We start from the raw sequence: 21026 nt of genomic DNA, 5'->3' as shown, positions 1-21026 counted from the left end.
CATTCTATTACACCTAGAAGGAGCAGACGATTATGTACACCGCAGACGATTATGTACAATACATAGCAGACGGTTATTAACATAAACAGAAGATAATTAGAAAACATTGATTGATTATTCGATTAGACTCGAAGGTTACTCTAGTTTTTCAGAACTGGGGCAATAGTTGCGGATGCATGGTCGGATCGGTGAATAAATAACAAAATTTATGAAGAAAACTTTGTTAAAAAAACAAATGAGCTAAACATGTTCAAGTCGTCAAAAGGTCGACGCTGTGAGTGTGAGCAAAATTGGGCGATCACCGGCCCAGTTTCAAATGCAAAATCAAACGCACGGTAAACATTCTCCCACCTTGAAATACAATCAAGCAACAGTATTTAATCGAAAGTACAGCGGTATCACAGTCTAGTCAGAAACTTCCATAGAACAATAATACAAGACCGACTAAATTAAAATTAACAACTCATTTTTAACAACAAGCATATGATTAGGTGGGCATCATGGAGTCATCTCACTTTCCGAGACGAACACCCGAAAGAGCTTTATCCATGCCAAACGGGCAGCTCAAGTTAGGTAAGGTCTTTCGAAAATGGCTAGCTATCTGCAGTCAAACACTCAAACCAATAACAATATGATAACCCAAACTAGCAGTGTTAAGCCCACTGAGTGCTGTTCGCCAGTGTTCGGTAAGTAGTTTTTGATGATTGAGTCCAATAACTGTACCGCTTGCGGTACGTTAAAATATCGTATGCATTTTCGAGAAAGACTTGTACAACATCCATCGCGCATAAAACTTTTTTAGAATCTGACTGCAAAAACAATTATGCATTAAACGAGAAACCTTAGACGATAAAGTTAAGAAATTAGTTTGTAGAATTGTGTGAAGACGTAGGAAGTCGGGTCGGTACGAGGCATCGTCACACAAGGTAGCGTTCTCGAGCTGGTTGTTCTTTATCGTTAACACATAAGTCCGACCAGGCCTTAAAGACCTGTTTACCGGGTTGTCCGCTCCTAACACATGATTAAATGAATAAATGAATGCGTGAATACTTTCCACCGCAACAGAACAAGGACATGTCCACCCAGATGACCGACCAATGGACAAGTTCAGGACAGTGTAGCACACTCGCTCCGCAATGATCGACCACCAATCAACGCTGTTATTGTCAGCCCGTCGGCCGAGCAAATTTTCGAAACCGCAGAATCGCTCGCCGACACTGCCACGCAGTAATCAACCCGATCACCTCCAAACCGCCACACGGGAGAACAACTAGCAGCAATTCGAACCGGTGCGGTACGTACAGGATGTAGTGGTGCCACAGAATATGGGCGACAAGCCACCAGAGCGAGATGAAGAATCCAGGCAAATGTAACTCGACAATCCCCACAACTATCACCATGCTGACCGTGGCCAGAACGGCGAGCGTCAAATTCAGGCTCAGGTTCCATAGCATGCCATTGCTCTCGACCCATCCGACAGGCATTGACATGCCGTCCTCAGTCTTTGCTGCCGACAGGAACCACTGACCGCGCATCTTGCGCACAGTACCAGAGAAAACAAGTATTGCCAAAACCGGCGCAGGCGAAGGAAGTAAATCGGTTATAGCGGTGAAGAGATACCCCAGCAGGAATGAATGTTGGCTTGACTAGAAAGCAGCCACAGAAATATAGGTTCAGATAGAACTAACAGACCGGCACAAATTTAGCTAAGTGGTGTACGCACAAACATTTATTTACAAATCTTCTGCTCTAATGGCTTTTAGAAACCTTTTCAGAAACTTCCATAGAACAATAATACAAGACCGACTAAATTAAAATTAACAACTCATTTTTAACAACAAGCATATGATTAGGTGGGCATCATGGAGTCATCTCACTTTCGAGACGAACACCCGAAAGAGCTTTATCCATGCCAAACGGGCAGCTCAAGTTAGGTAAGGTCTTTCGAAAATGGCTAGCTATCTGCAGTCAAACACTCAAACCAATAACAATATGATAACCCAAACTAGCCAGGGTAAGCCAGTGCCCACTGAGTGCTGTTCGCCAGTGTTCGGTAAGTAGTTTTTAATGATTAATTGAGTCCAATAACTGTACCGCTTGCGGTACGTTAAAATATCGTATGCATTTTCGAGAAAGACTTGTACAACATCCATCGCGCATAAAACTTTTTTAGAATCTGACTGCAAAATGTACAATTATGCATTAAACCGAGAAACCTTAGACGATAAAGTTAAGAAATTAGTTTGTAGAATTGTGTGAAGACGTAGGAAGTCGGGTCGGTACGAGGCATCGTCACACCAGGTAGCGTTCTCGAGCTGGTTGTTCTTTATCGTTAACACATAAGTCCGACCAGGCCTTAAAGACCTGTTTACCGGGTTGTCCGCTCCTAACACATGATTAAATGAATAAATGAATGCGTGAATACTTTCCACCGCAACAGAACAAGGACATGTCCCACCCAGATGACCGACCAATGGACAAGTTCCAGGACAGTGTAGCACACTCGCTCCGCAATGATCGACCACCAATCAACGCTGTTATTGTCAGGCCCGTCGGCCGAGCAAATTTTTCGAAACCGCAGAATCGCTCGCCGACACTGCCACGCAGTAATCAACCCGATCACCTCCAAACCGCCACACGGGAGAACAACTAGCAGCAATTCGAACCGGTGCGGTACGTACAGGATGTAGTGGTGCCACAGAATATGGGCGACAAGCCACCAGAGCGAGATGAAGAATCCAGGCAAATGTAACTCGACAATCCCCACAACTATCACCATGCTGACCGTGGCCAGAACGGCGAGCGTCAAATTCAGGCTCAGGTTCCATAGCATGCCATTGCTCTCGACCCATCCGACAGGCATTGACATGCCGTCCTCAGTCTTTGCTGCCGACAGGAACCACTGACCGCGCATCTTGCGCACACAGTACCAGAGGAAGCAAGTATTGCCAAAACCGGCGCAGGCGAAGGAAGTAAATCCGGTTATAGCGGTAGAGAGATACCCCAGCAGGAATGAATGTTGGCTTGACTAGAAAGCAGCCACAGAAATATAGGTTCAGATAGAACTAACAGATCGGCACAAATTTAGCTAAGTGGTGTACGCACAAACATTTATTTACAAATCTTCTGCTCTAATGGCTTTTTAGAAACCTTTTCGGTAAATGATAATATTCAGAAACTCGCGCCATACATTGGCATACAAGTTTGTCGCGAGTGGGTTCTTTATCGTATTCCGTTAACGTACATCCACATCCGGTCGTTTATGAAGGCTGCAGCTGATATATACAGCTGCTGCAGCTAAATAATTACTGTAATCGTTTTTTAATATGGAATATATACGTACCAAGGACTTTTGGTAAGAAAAACTATTAGTATTACTAATGCTTTAAAGTTTATCAATTAATGTCCTCATACAGTTCAAGCCCTTCAGTTTTAGAGAACTCCCGGTGGTCACAGAATCAAACTGTAAAGTCCTTCAGAGGATACCCCCAATTTCAAACCGTTAAAAGATTACCTGCTCTTGATGTTCGCGTTCCTGGTTTTCACGCTTATCACCCGATTGGGATCGTATATATTCGACGGCAAGGGCTGCATATATTAGCAGGCCGCGGGCGACAGACACGAGTACCAACCGTCGTACGAGGCGCTTGAAAGGCTTGGCATACGAGCTCTTCTCCACAGCTTTTCGCATCACATCGTCAAACGCAGAATCAAACGTAGAAAAATCACCATACGAGCAAGAACGCTTTAAGTGCAGCGGCTTCTGCACATTTCGGATGGCGGAGTCATCCATGGCCATGATCGCTACAGGTTTGGCTTCAGAAGGATTCAGATTTCAATTTGGAAGAAATTTTATAACAACCGTAACCGAACCAAAAATCAATAAATTGACATACAAACCGTGCATGTGCAACACGGTTTACTGCAGCAGCTAACATCAGCTCAACAACACTGGCTGAGCCGAGCACATACTCCTTCCTCTATCTATCTTAGAGGATTCTCATCATCAGAATAGCGCTGTACTTCCTGAGCCGATGTACAGTCATCTGCGGCTCGTGCATCATCTGCTGTACGATGCTCGTACGTCATCTGCTCAGCAAAGACATTTAATAATAACTGCTGAGCAGGATCATGTACGAGCATTATTAGCTCGCATGTTAATCCAAATTGAGCTGACTCAAGGCTATTATGAACCATTTCATCTGTTTTGCAGGGTTCCTGCATGACTCTCTTAGAGTAAGTGACGAATATTGCTTAATTGTACTTCACATTTCAGTGTAACCCAATAAACTCCTGCAGACCATTCTACCAAACCGACATCAGCCAAGGCCCAAGCGCAACGAAAAGCGGTTCTAAGCGCTAAAATCGCTTTATCGGTACCTTTACATGCTCAGTTTTTTCGTCCGGGTTTGTACTTTGTACATACCGGAAGAGACGTGAATATCAGAGGTGCCCATTTTCAGACGAATAAGTACATAGCAAATAACTAGAAAAACATTGACAGACATTGTCCTAAACATTAGCTTGCAAGAATTGTGGTAATAAGGTAATGTCTCGGAAGGCCGGATCGGAGAATGAGATTGGAGAAGATGCGGTCGTTAATTGAGTTGGTTAATCAAGTGGGTTAGTCATTAACACAGAAGACTTCTTTCCGGCGCAGCAGGACAAAGATGATATATCCCACCATCATGACCAGCCAGTCGACAAGATCCAGTAAACGGTAGCAAACTCGTTCAATCACAATCCATAGATCAGCATCATCATTGTCGTGGCCGTCGGCCCAGCAAATTTCCCGAAACTGCAGAATGGTTCGGCGACACTGCCAAGCGGTAATCAAGCCGAACACCGCTAAGCCGACACAGGGCAGAATAACCAGTAGCACTTCGACCCGGTCCGGTATGTCCACGGTATTATAATTCCAGAGAGCATAGCCAACATGCCACCAGAGAGATATGAACAATCCAGGAGAATACAGCTCGATAATTCCCACCGAGATCATTATGCTAACGGTGGCCAGAATGGCGGACGTCAAATACAGTCCCAGGGTCAATATTAAGTCGTCGCTTTCGAACCAACCGACCGTAACCGACAGGCCGTCGCCCATATTCGCTGCCGACAGGAACCACTGACCACGCATCTTTCGCGCACTATACCACAGGAAGACAGCACTGCCGAAATCGGCAAGAGAGAAGGCAACACACCCGACCACAGCGATAGGAAGATGCTCCAGGAGGAATGGCGTCTGGTTTGACTAAAAAACCGTGCAGCGGCACAATTATACAGTAGAATCAGCACAGTTGCAACTAAGTAAAACTGAAAACGTAAGCATAAGTCATTACCAAATTCTTTAATTTTGTACTTAGATGTTTTTCTTTTTAGAAACATAATTTTCGCTAAAAGATTGTATTTAAGAATCACGCGCCATACCTTATAGACATACAAATTTGATTAGACTGCGTTACGTTACATATTACAACCAGTCTCACTCGAAAATGAATACAACCACAAACTTGTTTTTTTTAGTCCTATCATTATATGAATTTATATGTTTGCAGACTCAACGCATACCGTAAAATCCGATATTAACGCCCCCCCCGAAATTAACGCCCCGTGCGGTTTTAAACGCCCCCTCTCGTAAGTCACGAAATAATAAAAGCCCCCCCCCGAAATTATTGCCCCGGGGCGTCTAATAATTTGCGGCGCCGCCCTTTTTTAGTGTGTTGTCGGTACGGTCTTAGTGGTACATCTTGCTAATTTAGCTAATGCACACCCTTAAACCATGATTTTACGGTATATTCTGTAAAGTATAGCTGCATGCTAAAGTGGCTGTTACTGCAACTGATATAATTGAGATTGTTTTCTAAAGTTAATTCAAATGTACTCGTACAAGTCCAACGTTAGAAAATTCTCAATAGTTGCACAATTGCTCTGTATTGTCCTTCAGAGAATATTCTTTTAAACCGTTGAACGATTACCTGCTCTTGGTGTACAGGTTCCTGGTTTTCACGCTTGTAGAAAGAATCGGCTCGCATAAATTCGACGCCAAAGGGTGTGCATATTAGCAGGATGCGGACGAAAGATAGCAGTGCCAACCGTCGTATGAGGGGCTTGAAACGCTTGACATATGCGCTCTTCCCCACAGCTTTTCTCATTACATCATCGAAAGCAGAGTCAAACGCGAAAAAATCACTACAAGAGCGAGAGCGGACCATATGCAGCGGATTCGGGACGTATTGGATCGCTGAGTCGTCCATGGCATTGGCCACTATCACTACCGGCGTGGCAGATACGAACTACTTGGATTTTTAAAGAATTTTATAACAAATTAACAACCAAAACAAGGGAATAAAAATGATATGAAAACTGCTAAAAGCTAACAGCAATCAATAACACTGGCTGAGCAGGGTACAACTACGCAGTACACGGTATGCCTTCTAAAATACAGATACTCAGAATAGCGCTCTACGTGGTAATCGCTGAGCTTACGATGCATTAGCTCGCATTATCAACATATTATGCTGACCGAAGATTGTGAGAAGCCACTTCATTATTTAAGCAGTCTTGCTGCATGACACGATTAAAGCAGACGGCAAAAAGTTTATTGCTATACATTTTACGTACTACCAAACCGGCATCAAAGAAACGCGACAAAAACCGGTTGTCGCACTACGTTTTGTTGTAGCAGTACTGCAGTCGGGAGCAGTTCAGAGTCTTCTTTATGATCAGAAGACGGTTAGGTGTACCTCTGTAGCATACATGCGCCGACCGGCACTTTGCCGGTTGTCATCAAAAAGAGGCGCGCGCACCGTGGCTGACCTTTCTGGATACCACACTGACAAACTCACTGATGGCATCAGTTGTAAAATTTTATATTGTCATTGTTTACTTCTGTCTGCTACGAAAATATTCTTTAGAAACGGAAGATCTACGTACATATATTAACTGTAAAGCCCTTCCCGCTAAATTTTGGATAAAAAACCAAATGAAAATAAAAACTGATAACGCCAACGGATTCGGCAAAAAGCCTGGAAATCCCACCCCATAAAGCTTGAGGCGACTTAATTCCCTTCATGGACCCAGGACACAGAAGACTTCTCGCCGACGGAGAAGGACAAAAATAAAACTATCGCATGCGCTTTCTGAACAGCAACAGCCAACACTCATGCGCCGACGAGTACTATTAAACTGACTGAAACCATGAAAAAGAGAACCCTATCCCGTCAGGAACATTATCGTCGTGCCCGTCCGCCCGGAAACTTTGTCGAAGGGAAGAAATGTTCGGCGACAATGACAGGCGGTAAACAAACCGATCGCCTCGAATGCCAAAACCGGCACGTGGAAGAACAGTCGACAGCAATTCCAGCCGGGGGCGGTACGTGCACGGTGTTATAGTGCCAGAATACATAGCTAGCATGCCACCAGGGAGAGATGCACAATCCAGTGGAATACAACTAGACAATCCCTTGGACCAAAATCATGCGGTCCATGGCCAGTATGACGAACGTCAAATACAGTCCCGTGGCCCGTATCAGGCAGTCGCTTTCAAACCAACTGACAGAAACCAATGTGCCTTCCCTGGCATCCTATTTCCTGCCGAAAGAGATCACTCCCCGTGCATCTTTCGTGCACTGCAATATTAAGGTGTTTTTTCCTTCTGGTTTATCTTTAATCCTTGATAAACTGTTTAAATAACGCAGTGCCACCAGAAATGCCACGTACAGTAAATGAATGCTACAGATGTTTGCTTCGTTTGGTGAGGACAATATTACCCACTACTGCAAAAAAAAACTTTTCCGTATACTTTTAAATTTCCTAAATATTTTCTGCATTGCGCAATGTTTCCGTTTTTCCCTAGCTTTAGTGAGAGGCGAGAGCCAAGGAATCACGTTATGTTACAGCCACTGTTCTACGTTATGTTACAGCAATTGCTTGTATCTGTACATTGTTTCTTGCGGCTTGTATGGGTAGCGTTAAAATGCAGTTGCCATCGGAAACAAAACGTTGGCAGCAGAAGCGTTGATTTTGTTTGTTGCTGACAGACGGAGCATTTCTACAAGCAGAATCCCAAACTTCTCGTCTAACTGCAGCACTGCGAGGTGAACTGGATACCCTAGTCGGTCATTTTGGGTAAATCGGAACTGCAAGAGCGGTCTAGTAAAAACTGAAGAACGTCGCTACCCGCGCTGAGGTCAGTTTCTTACCTGAATAATAAGCAGGTTGCGTTTTGCACGAAGGGGTAACGATTGACGACAGCATCACCAACGGTATAAGAATGGACCTTCATACAGATAAGACTTTTTTTTGATTGTGATGCCTCGAAGAATTGTTGTAAAGGCTGTTTTTTTGTGACAGCTATCTTGACCGTTTGTCTAGTACAACCTCGTGCAGGTGACAACATCAGGTGGAGGTCAAATAAAACGGACTGGTCAACGCTATCGAAGAGCGGTTAAAGCAATCCGGAAGCTCAGAAAATTTGGATTTTGCACATTTTTTTATTAATAATAACTGTACGATGGATGTTAAAGTTAGCACCAGGCAGTTTGGCTGGATTATTTGTTTGATATAAACGGCATTATTGTTGGCGCTGAGTTTTGACAGAATCAATAAACATGCGGGCGAAGTAGCGCGTGCCGTCGCAGTATTGCCGGTCAGTCTGCCAGAAATGTACCAGAGTAACTGAGGATGTATCTCCCGGAAATGGGATAAAAAGCGGAAAAAACTTAACACATGCATTCTACAAAAGCGTAAGTTTACAAAATAGTGGAAATATACGAAATAGTAGAAATTACTATACCAAATTTTTGCAGGTAAAAAATTCGTCGATGCCATGATTGCCATCCAAGGCAGCTTTCCGAGTTAGCAACCGCAATTTTTCAGCTGTTTAACAGAATCATAAAAAGAAAATTACATATTTATAGCATAAAAATTTTGTATAAAATCGGTGTTCCGAACTCGTTCACAGGTGGGCTTAAAAGCGCATTTCTAAAGGGATCTTTATTGATCCAAAACTGACGAAAACCTTTAACATACCGCTTGACCTTATCCCGTATCCGAATGAGATTATAAACGATTAAGGGGTGATTACGAAACAGAACACCAACAAACGATAAAGACAGAAAAGCAGCTTGCAAAACTGTAACGGCGAGGACGGTCAGGTCGGTGACAGTAATGTTGCACATCAAGACGTTCGAGTCGATTACATAGTCTTTAATCATTAACACAGAACACTACTTTGCGGCGCAGAAGGTCAAAGACAACGTATGCCACCAAAATAGCAGTCCAGTTGACAAGATCCAGTACAATGTAATACAAGCGCTCTAACGCGCCCACGAATAGATCCGGGTTGATACCAACCTCCTCCCAACAAATTTTTCGAAACCGCTGAATCGTCCGGCGACACTGGAGAGTGATCATCCAGCTGGAGGAGCCTAAATCGACGCACAAGAGAGTGACCAACAATACTTCGCACAGCGCCGCGTCCACGGTCAACCGATGCCACAATGTATCGACACCATGCCAGCAGAGAGCCCAGGATAGTCCCGGAAAATGTGACTCAATAAGCCCCACTCCCATTAACATGCTGACAGGGGCAACAATGGCAATCATCAGTTGCCCGTCCGTGAATACTTGCAGGAGCTGACTTTCATAGCAGGCTATAGACATCCACGTGCCTTCCCGCGCATTCACTGCCAACAGGAACCAATATCCATGCATCCTTCGCACACGGTGCCACAGCATCAAGGCATTGCTTAGATCGGCAACAGAGCAAACAAGACCAGGTGCTCCAACAAAATAAAGATACTCTCGGAGGGTTTGAGGCATGCTTGTCTAAAAAATAAGGAGTCGCATAATTATTGAGGCGCTCAAAACAGTTTTAGCCAATCACGTACAATGTATTAATCTTAGCAAAAGACGATACATAAAACAAATACCTACTTGAAAATACTGACAAATGAACGATTCTCGTACAATTTACGCAACGGAGAATACTGCCGAATCCCATTACAGATTCTTACTGTTGCCGCTCACGATAGATTTTGTAAGTACTCGTACCGAATCGCTCAAATCAAAAACTTCAGCAGAATGCTGAGAAGTAAGCATGCACAGACGTCGTTAGACACACACTACGTAAAGATAGTTCCCACTTCACAACAATTGCGTAAACACATGTTTATCGGTAAGCGCAGCTGTGTATATACGTGACTGCACGTCATATAACAATACACGTACAGTGAAACCTCTCTATAAAATACAGGCACGGTTCCATCCATTTTGTATTTTATATCGGGGTGTATTTTATGCAGGGACACTGCCCCCAGGGGCAGTGGTATATATTGGGGGCGTGGGGGGCGAGGGCAGAGCAAGGTTTTATTACTTTAACAATTAACAAGACAGCAGCAAGCACATACACATACACAAGAAACACAATTCAACCTAGATATTCTGAAGTTTACCAACAGAAAAACTTTCACGTTTCCGCTTAGAGTTCATCTTTTTGTGGTGTAAGTGACTGTATGACTGATGAAATAACAATGTTCTGCTGCGATGCACTTTGTAAAACTAATTAGTATTTACACAAACAATTTGGAGTTGATTATTATTAAGTATTCGATTGATTGGTGTGAGCTGACTGCATCAATCTGCATCCGGTTAGCTGTATGCAACTGTATGCAACCGGTGCTGAATGTTATGTAGAGGCTCTCTACACCGATAAATATGCATTCGGTTCCGCGAATAGTGTATGTAAGGCTTATAAAGAGGTGAATGCTATAAAGAGAATCCCCCTATGTTATAGTCTACGAGCCGATCCGGTTCCTTACGGTCTGAATGTTATAGAGAAGGGTATTTTATAAAGAAGTGTATTTTAGGAGAGGTTTCACTGTATACTGTATACACATTAAATATATACATACATGATACAACTACAAGTATTATATCTATATATATATATACATGCCTTTTCCCAGTATATAGTATTGTAGCGATAGTATTTGTACGAACGATAAGACCGCCCAGTTATGATGAATCATTCCATCGCGTTATGAATTTGTCCACTTTACCGGCTAGTTTCCTTTCTCATGAACTTCTAGAATTCAGTCTTGTGCTCAGCTTGCTACAGCTTGCATCTACTTGATCGTTCCTCTTGCTGAAACCCTTGCTTACAACCTTGCTGTGTTCTTGATTCCCTTGTCATTAAACATGCCTTGAGTTACGTTGTTGCGTTTGACCGCTTGGGATGAACTAGCGTCATCCCAATCGGAGCCACCTGTGTAATTGTGTACATCAGTAAGAGCGTCCTCGGCCAGCATCGTTGCCGGCCGTGCCACCTTTCACACCAACAGCCGTTTAATCGTGGTAAAGGCTGATCGCCACCCCACTAGAACAGTAGCCAGATAGGCCACTGTTACATGGCGCTCCTGTAAAGAACCATTCCACCTGGACGCCTGCATATACCAGCAATTTCCATAATATCACCACTTCCCACACCAACCAGCGGAAGTCCCGGAACGGATCGCCGTTTCGTGAGTGTTTACTGTGTCCGTTGACGCAGTGAGATTTGCTTTTTTCGGTCTTGATACATTAATAACATCAAAGTTTTGTATTAATTTTCCGAACGCTAAATTAATTAATATCACTGTTCCTGTTACGATGCCATTTTATCAGAAAATCTTAAAACTGCGAATATAGAAAAATAATTTTTGCTGCATTATTTGTTCGCGCTTTGGCTAACCGTTATATTACCGTTGTTCACCCGGCGCCGCTGTGCCGCCGTGGTCTGGTTCGCGCCAAAACTTCCTTGTGTATCGTAAACACTGGTCTAGATGCTCTGAGAGCACAACATTAACTGTCATGGTCCACCAGTTCAATGGAATCTTAGGAAATAAATTTGCAGTCTCAGCTTGGTGAACTCACCAAGGCGCAGTTGCAGGACATCAGCAACAGTCTAAACGTGTACATTAATCGGAAAGTCTCTAGGTCAGGTTATGTTGATAAATTATCTTCCTACATGTTAAAGCACAACATTACTTTGCCGAACACTTGTATCAACAATGATAACACTGGAAAGATTAACGCGCTTTCCTGTCGACATTACACGCAGCGTCAACGTCTGCTGTCCAGTCTTGGCCTCTGCCCAACCGGCCCGCAGCCTTACACATGCACCGTCAAGGGAAAACAGTGGACAGAGCGCAGTGCGTGGGAATACAGCATGCACTCACATCAGCCACACAGAACCGGTGCTTCGACACGACAGACTGGAGCAACGTTATAAACAGGAAGAAACATTAATTACCTTTTCAGATGATGAGCCTTCCGATGAGTCACTCACTCAAACTGCTTTGCACAGCGCTCCGTTAGCAACCGCACAGAGAGCATGCCGCGCACACAGCCGCGCAGCACGCCGCATCCGCTCATACCGATACAAACATTACTACTGTACAACTGCCGCTTGATATTAACCGCTTGGTACAAGTGCTCGCGTTACAGTCGCGTTACGGATATACTGCAAAAGATTTCAATATTAAAGTCTTTAATGATACTCCTGATTATATTATCACTGCGTTCTTTCAACAATTCGAAAGAGCTGCTGACGCAATTGGATGGAGTTCAGAAGATAGAATTTGTATCTTACCTACATACTTTGGTGATAAAGCACGGCAGTATTTTGAGCGCAATTGGCCCACATGTTCAAAATTAAATTATGAAGAGTGGAAATGCAAACTAATTGACCGCTTTTTCCCTGAAGGTTACTTAATAAAGAAACGCATTGAATTATCAAAAAAGGTGTTCAAGAAAGGGTCGGATATTAAGACATTTCTGATTGATTTGGAAATTTTGTTAAACGAAATAGATCCTCAAATGTCTGATTCGCACAAACTTGTTGAACTTCACCGCGTATTTTACAATATGCCAGAATACAGGAAATATCTTATAGTTTCTCACGCAGTCACCTTCTCTGAAGCTCGTTCTGTGCTTGAAAAGGTAGCTGCTGCCGACACCGCAGTAAACACTACTGTACAATCAGCTCAGACTGAAATTAAACTCTCCGACACTTGTAACCGTCACAGTGACAACAGGGACGCCGACGTCCAGCGACACCGTACTCGTCAAGAACATTATGATGGTTTAGATGACCGCCGGTCACCCAGCCCACGCCGACATTACAGACCTACTGACCGCTCGCACAGCCGCAGAAATTTTAGTAATAATCGGTCGCCTTGTGCACACCGCCACCGGTCACGTTCGCCGGTTTACCGTGCTCAACGCCTTCATTGGTCGCCCGACAGTAATTCCAGCCATGATAATCGCCGCGCCCTTTCCCAGGAACGCCACAACTTCTCACCCGAGAGTGATCGTAGTCACAAAAATTACTCGACCCGATATCGTCGTTACTCGTATCGTCAAGATCATACAAAATATTGTAATCGCAGAAAAGCTGACGCGGATAAAGTTATACATCCAAAATTTGTTGACTTCGACAGCTACAGATTACAAAATGGAAAATTATTCTGTCCCAAATGTCATGATTATTTTCATTCTTATGGAGAATGTACAAACTCCAGTCCCGATGACAAGCACAAGATACCGCGTATATGCCCCGAAGATATTAAAGTCAAAGTCCAAGCAGGATTTGATAACTACGTAGAACTTATGCTATGGCAGAAAGGAAACGCCTTTTGGCGCAGTGAACAAGGTAAAAGGTTCTGGGGTTACCAGAAAGGAGGACCGTATGGCCGCGCGTACGAGCCTCCCGTGTTTTACACGACAACTGAAATTAATTTTTACAATAATCGTTCAGATGACCCGGCGTCACGTTGCAGAAAAATATTAATTGAACAGCGAGAGAATATGCGCACATCCGATTTTCTCAAACCGCGAACGCCTTATATTAATTCGCCTGTTGCTAAAAGCGTAAGCAAAAATTGCTCAAATTGTTCCGCTGTTTCAAATAAAAACATTACGATTTTACAAAAACTAAAGAAGTGTGAAAAATTAATCACTGAAATCTCCGCATTGGTATCGCCAAAATTAAAGTCAGTTGTCGAAAGCGAAGATGTCACACAGACACTACGGACTTCCTTAGTACAAGTGCCGAAAGTTAAATTGCCAAAGATATCGAAAACAAAATTAAAGCCGGCGACATTAAAATCAAAATTAAAAGCAATGGTCTCCATAATCCAGAGTATTCGTCAGTCCCCATTCTACCGGCAGTTAATGAGACAGCCGCATAAAATAACTCACCCAAACGCCGGCACACTGCCGTTATGTGAAACCCCCACTACTCCCCCACATCGGCGGATAAACGCGGAAAATTTCCGGATACCGTGAGGGACCCCTTCTCAATCCCGGACATATCCAGCGGAACCTGACTGTAGGATCCTTCCGATCGCCGGATGGATTCTCGTGGTAGTTCAACGTGAGGGACCACCACGCCGTACGTTAAGGATCATCCCGGACCATTGTGTTGTACTACTTTCTAATTCCTAACGCTTTATTTTCCTGTTTTCTTATTCTTTTGTTTTGTTGTCTTGATGAGACAGGTATATCTCATCGCTACCGTGAGGGATGTAGCGATAGTATTTGTACGAACGATAAGACCGCCCAGTTATGATGAATCATTCCATCGCGTTATGAATTTGTCCACTTTACCGGCTAGTTTCCTTTCTCATGAACTTCTAGAATTCAGTCTTGTGCTCAGCTTGCTACAGCTTGCATCTACTTGATTGTTCCTCTTGCTGAAACCCTTGCTTACAACCTTGCTGTGTTCTTGATTCCCTTGTCATTAAACATGCCTTGAGTTACGTTGTTGCGTTTGACCGCTTGGGATGAACTAGCGTCATCCCAATCGGAGCCACCTGTGTAATTGTGTACATCAGTAAGAGCGTCCTCGGCCAGCATCGTTGCCGGCCGTGCCACCTTTCACACCAACAGCCGTTTAATCGTGGTAAAGGCTGATCGCCACCCCACTAGAACAGTAGCCAGATAGGCCACTGTTACAGTATATATGTATCTATGCACAGTATGCACCTGTTTATGTAAAAATACAAAAATTAATAATAGTTATACCACAAACAGAAACGTTTCTATTTTACAACTCTGATTTGAACTGCTTGCTGTAATTGAATGTGACTATACAGGAATTCGAAGTGCAGTCGTACAATCTTTCGAAAGATATGTAATATTTATTTAATTTTATAACTGTAAAACATAAGTACTTTTTTTTGGCTTTTAGGATTGTTGCCAGAGTGGGCTCGCATATATTCCATGGTAAAGAATGTAAATAAAAGCAGGTTGCGGGCAACAGAGAGCAGTATCAGCTGTCGTATAAGGGGCTTCAGACGTTTGGCGAACGAACCCTTCTCCACAGCTTTTCTCATCGCATCGTCAAAGTCAGGATCAAACACGGAAAAATCCCCACACGATCGAGAGCGGATAAACTGCTGTGGCTCCTGCAAACTGTGGACTGCGGAGTCGTCCATGGTGATCATTTCTACTGGCTCGAAAACTGTATCATGTCTGTATGTATATCGAATTTGGAAGAGATTGTGTAACAAGTGAATGAGAATCAAAATATTTTAACTACTGTATGGTACTATCAGCGAAAACCGCAAGCTTTTATAACAAAATATAAACCTTTTATATTGCAATATGGAGATGAGCAGATGACATAAAGAAGAGCAGATGACATGACTGGGCAACAACGGTCATCTGCAGATTGCAACGGCCACCAGTGAGCTAATACTGGCTGAGCACGGACATACCCAGTTTCTCGGAAATATTATTGTTGTACTCCCTGAGCCTGGCTTGTATCATTGAAATATCGCGCTGACTTGGGAGTAGTTGGGACTGACGGTCGTGGACACCGCACAGCAGGCACAACCGGTGGACGGCTGTGGCAGGATGAGGGTTTACCTTAGAACAATATCCAAGACCGTAGTGCATATGAAGCCGCGTATTTACGCGCGGCTTCATATGCACTACGCCAAGACCGGTCTGGCGATCATGACAGCAGGGAAGGGCTATTTATATCCTACTCAGTAATGCTCTAACTTTGCCAGACTTCTGTCTATGTACCTTCTGACCTTATATTTGTTTCGTCTTTCCTGTGCTAGAGGACAGACTGCCATAGACGAACTATGCAGAGAGACCTAACGGAACTTAAAAATTTAAACCAAACTTCCTTACTGTACGGTACAATGTAATATGTACCATGACTTCTACTGTAATGAAAACACAGTCATACTTCGATTACTTTATTCGACTACAGAGTAGTTGTCACCTTTTCTATTGCTGGCCTGACGTAAATACCAAGTTGGATGAATCCGCTACCGCGCTCTAATTGTAGGGACGAATTTTATTTTACTCATTCAAGAAAAATATTTATTTGTGTGTATGACTAAAGCGCAAAATCAAATGCGCGGTTACCAGTAGCCAAACTATTGTATAAAGCACGTAACAAGTTATTTGAAAACGGCAATGTTATGCGCTGTGTTTCACGAGGGCGGCGAAGAAACGCATGCCGGTCTGTTCAAACGGCCAACTGCAACTACAGTAGCTATGTGCTGCTGGCACAATAACAGCTACTATACTAGCTAATAGCTATGTATTACTGGTCTTCCGGCACAATAACAGAAAATGTACAAACTGGTATTATTTTGATAACTTACGATGAATAAGCAAATTACTTTACCAGTAGAAAATGCTGATTTATTTTTTTTAAATTCATGGTTATATGCTTTCTCCTATATGCAGAAACTACAAAACCGTACATTTATCATAATAACAAAAATTCCAGACGTTTTCGGCTTGCTCTATTATAACAGACGGAGCTGCGTTTCCTTTTGGAATCTGTAGTGATACAGTATGGACTCTTTTAGTTTTATGCATGCATAATGGAAAAGACGCGAGCATCAGCAGTGACAAAGCCAGTAGACTAATAGTCTACTGGCTTTCGCAGTGACCATCTGCAGACCATTATGTGCACAGAACGAGTAATTCACTAGTCATTGACACAGAACATTATTTTCCGGTGTAGCAAGACAAAGGGCATGTATTCCAACCAGATGACCGATCAATCCACAAGATCCCGTACAGTGTAGTACACTCGATCTACAATCAACGACCAAAGATCGTCGAGCCCGTCGGCCGGGCAAATTTTCTGAAACCGCAGAATGGCTCGGCGACACTGCCAAACGGTAATCAATCCGACCACCTCCAAACCAGCACACGGGAGAATAGCGAGTAGCAGCCCCAGCCGGGGCGGTATATGCACCGTATAATCATGCCACAAAACATATCCAACATGCCACCAGAGCGTGATGAAAAACCCAGGAGAATTGAACTCGATAATCCCCACAACCGTCACCATGCTGATCGTGGCCAGTATGGCCAACATCAAATTAAATCCCATGGCCCATAGCAGGCCATTGCTTTCGCTCCAACCGACCGACACCGAAATGTCGTCCCTGAGGTTATTCGCAGCCGACAGGAACCATTGTCCGCGCAACTTCCGCGCAATGCACCAGAGGAAGCAAGCATTGCCAAAACTGGCAAAGGCGAAGGTATAGCAACCTTCTAGAGCGGTAGGGAGGTACTCCAGGAAGAATGGCCATGGGGTTGACTGAAAAACGCAGCCGCAGAACTAAAGAATTAGAATAGTTGCAAGTTGCACTAATTTGATTACCGGTAATTAAGTGTCCTGATGTCTTATTTTCTTTTCAGAGACATTTTGCTAAATGATATTAAGAAACTCTAGCCATACATTGGCAGACAAATTTGCCGCGAGTGATGTATCGCATCGTATCGTTTGGGTTTTGTATCGCATTCAGCTACCGGACATTTTCTTTCATCCAGACATCTATTATTACCAGTCTGACGGCTGCGGAAACGGAAATACACACAAACCGGGTTGACAGAACGTTATACAGTATGAATTTATGCGAGTACGTATATTAATTTTATATATGCAGTATGCTCATTCATAAAAGCATGCTAAAGGGGTTGTCAATGAAGGCATACAGCTGATATAATTGTGATCGTTTTTTATATGATTTTATTAGAGGGTTTTCTTAATTTTAAACCCTCATAAGATTACCTGCTCTAGGTGTACGCGTTCATGATTGTCACGCTTTTTCGCCCGATTGGCCTTGCCTAAACTGCGCGGCAAGGGTCATCCAGAATGGCAGGGTGCACGCAAAAGTCACGAGTACCAACCGCCGTATTAGGCGCTTGAAAGGTTTCGCATACGAGCTCTTCTCCACGGCTTTTCTCATCACATCGTCAAAGTCAGGATCAAAGGTAGAAAACTCACCGCACGATCGCGAGCGAGAACGGATAAGATGCAGCGGATTCTGCATATTTCCGGCCGCGGAGTCATCCATGGCCATGATCGCTACAGGCTTGGCTTCAGAAACTTACACTTCAGAAGTACTCAGATTTGGGAGAAATTTTGCAACAACCGAAACCAAAATCAAATGACATAAAACCATACATGTTGTGCTACACGGTTTACTGAAGCAGCCACACAGGCACACACTCAATAACACTGGGCGAGCCGAGTACATTCTGTGACGCAAAGTACAGCTCATGTACTCGCTGAGCTGACGATGTATAATTAGCTCGCAATCACTACTCCGGACGGGAGGCTATAATAAACCATTTCATCAGGCTGTTGCTGTATGACGCGATTAGAGCAAGCGTCGAAAAACCGGAAAAGACTGGTCATGTGCTTTCTGCAAAAGCTTAAAAAGGAGCCGAACATGTAAAGAATGATAAACTTCCGGTTACGCAAAGCAAGCAGGGAGCAGTTACGTGCATTCGCACGTAACTTCTTAATATCAGAAACGGAAAGCCACACACGAAGGATGAGAACCAGCTTTTAAATATTTTAACAGTTTGAAACACTACAAAGAGAGAAAGACGTGAACAGTCGACGTTATTTTGGAATTACCGTATAAGATTAAGTACATTTAACAGTTATAACAGATAGTAATAATAATATATAATAATATATAATATATAATTATATTATCAAGCAGAAGAATTATGACGATGGCTATGTGTTATGCATGCAGCATACTTAATACGCCGCTTATACAAGTACTAGGGTAGTTGAGCCATTGGTACTTCAGGCAAAATAGTGCTAGATTGTGCTAATCTAACAAGCGATTTGCACTCGAATATTAGTCGTTTTGAGAATCTGTTATATATCTGGTTCCAAGTTCTAAGCAACCTCAATAATTAAAAAGTGATTTGTCAAAACACTGTTATTTTTCAATCTAATTAAATTAGCTTGCCGAGCGTTGTATTAAAATTCCTCGGGGAGAAGAACTTAATCAAATTTAATCTATTCTGCCGTTCCTCAAACGTAAACCCATAATACGTATTATGTACATTGTTAAAACTCCACTGATTCTATCAATAATATGAACAATTCTACGACTATCGTTTTTAAATAGATAGTTAAATGTCTCTTCCTCCTGGCTGGCTGCCTTTTGGGAATCTGTCCTGCGCTCTCCCTTGCCGATTTATTCGGTGCTTCAGTGATGTGGTGCTGTGGTAAAAAGCTGGATGGACACTGTTTCCTGTCGGCAGCGAATGTACTGCAAAGCACGTGGAACTGTGCAAACTGTGGTGAAAGTGCACATTTTCACCACAGTTTGTACACTTCTTCGTTTGCACACTTCTTCGTTGCACTTTCACCACAGTCTGTGCTTGTGCAAGTGTGTCTGACGCTTACTTCGCGTCCACCGTACTCGCCACGGTCAGCAGGGTAACTGTCGTGGGGATTGCCGAGTTGTGTGATCCGGAATTGTTCTTCTCACGCCGGCGGCATGTCTGCTACGTATTGTGCCATTCTTATACAATTTATGCGGCGAAACACGAAATCTTCCTTGCAGCTTTCCCGTATGTCGGTTTAGCGGTGTTCGACTTCCTTACGGCTTAGAAGTGTCGCCGATCGGTTATGCTGTTGCAGGGCCGGCATCGGTATTGCTTTGCAGGGAAACCATTACAGAGCCGATATTTCGGAGTTCTTACATACCTATTTGCCGGGTGTCTTTATATTGTACTTGATAGTTGATATTGTACTTGGTACTTGATAGTACTTGATAGTTGATACAATGTGTGACACTTTAAGACGCGGCTCTGATTTTGCCGGGATCCCAGCTGTTCAGTCCGCCATTTCGCTAGTCGGGAAAAGTAGCGCTACGGAACTTAAATAATTCACATAAAAATTCTGCACCAATATGAATATATGCAATTAAGGCTGGTCTTGAAAACGCAGCCGTACTTTGCAGTTGCTTTTTTTGCTGCGTCCTTTCGAAAACGGCTCGGAGTGCGGACTCATTAATCACATGACCCCTCCGAATGCCAAGGAATTTCGCGAATGGACTGACCTTTATTATTGCTGACCTGATGTGATTACACTAAGTTCGAAAAATCCAGTACCGCGCGCTACCCGCCGTTTTATGAACGAATTTCATTCCATTCATCCAAGAAAGATGCGTGTTTTATGACTGTAGGAGAGCGCGGTACTCCTAACTTAGATGCGCTGTCATCATCAGCCAAGCTACGAAGTAATGTACTTGTAACCAGTTATTTGTATCTGATTGATTGAGAAGAGTTTTATTTGTTTATGTGTTTTGTTCCCGTGATGCAACTGCCCATTTGGGGGGGAAACCGCGTTGTTGGCGCTGCGTTTGACGAGGGCGGCGGTCATGCGGCGAAGATACGCATGGCGGTCTGTTTAAGAATTCGGAAATGCTACTAACTATGTGCTACTGGCAATGATGAACAAGGGTTCGAATACGAAGAGAAGGGTATGCTTCCGGTACAATAGCAGAAAATATTAATTCTGACAATGTTAGATAAGCAAGTAGTAGAAAATGCAGTTTGCAATTGTGAATTCTTTGCTATATATGTATTTCCTTTTGTATTCAGAAAGTGCCAAGTAAACATTTATCAAAATAACAAAATGGCATCCTTTACTTCTTCCGCTCACTCTCTTACACCGAGAAGGAGCTGCA

The 21026-nt window shown here is 43.4% G+C and overlaps 2 protein-coding genes across 2 annotated transcripts; both read right to left on the bottom strand.

Annotated features, from left to right (window-relative positions):
- Positions 1-1820: 1820 nt before the first annotated feature.
- LOC129599853 (uncharacterized) lies at positions 1821-3939 on the bottom strand. Its single transcript, XM_055498194.1, has 2 exons — positions 3515-3939; positions 1821-3028 (listed from the first exon to the last, which is right to left on the bottom strand). Exons 1-2 carry the CDS (start codon positions 3797-3799, stop codon positions 2387-2389), a joined length of 927 nt encoding a protein of 308 aa, XP_055354169.1. The 5' UTR covers positions 3800-3939; the 3' UTR covers positions 1821-2386.
- A 462-nt stretch (positions 3940-4401) lies between these two features.
- On the bottom strand, positions 4402-6478 carry LOC129599854 (uncharacterized). Its single transcript, XM_055498195.1, has 2 exons — positions 5976-6478; positions 4402-5251 (listed from the first exon to the last, which is right to left on the bottom strand). The coding sequence occupies exons 1-2, from the start codon at positions 6252-6254 to the stop codon at positions 4625-4627; spliced, it is 906 nt and encodes a 301-aa protein (XP_055354170.1). The 5' UTR covers positions 6255-6478; the 3' UTR covers positions 4402-4624.
- Positions 6479-21026: the final 14548 nt, after the last annotated feature.

This window comes from Paramacrobiotus metropolitanus, unplaced genomic scaffold, assembly GCF_019649055.1.
Source record: "Paramacrobiotus metropolitanus isolate TYO unplaced genomic scaffold, Prichtersi_v1.0 Parri_scaffold0000156, whole genome shotgun sequence".
Classification (NCBI taxonomy): Eukaryota; Metazoa; Tardigrada; class Eutardigrada; order Parachela; family Macrobiotidae; genus Paramacrobiotus; species Paramacrobiotus metropolitanus.
Note: the sequence above shows the minus strand (reverse complement) of the source record. Positions and strands in the feature narration are given on the sequence as shown.

Coding starts and splice junctions, on each gene's coding strand:
- LOC129599853 (XM_055498194.1), bottom strand. CDS start 3,799: ATGGCCATGGATGACTCCGCCATCCGAAATGTGCAGAAGCCGCTGCAC. Junction 3,029..3,514: donor AACGCGAACATCAAGAGCAG/GTAATCTTTTAA, acceptor GCTGCTTTCTAG/TCAAGCCAACATTCATTCCT.
- LOC129599854 (XM_055498195.1), bottom strand. CDS start 6,254: ATGGACGACTCAGCGATCCAATACGTCCCGAATCCGCTGCATATGGTC. Junction 5,252..5,975: donor AACCTGTACACCAAGAGCAG/GTAATCGTTCAA, acceptor ACGGTTTTTTAG/TCAAACCAGACGCCATTCCT.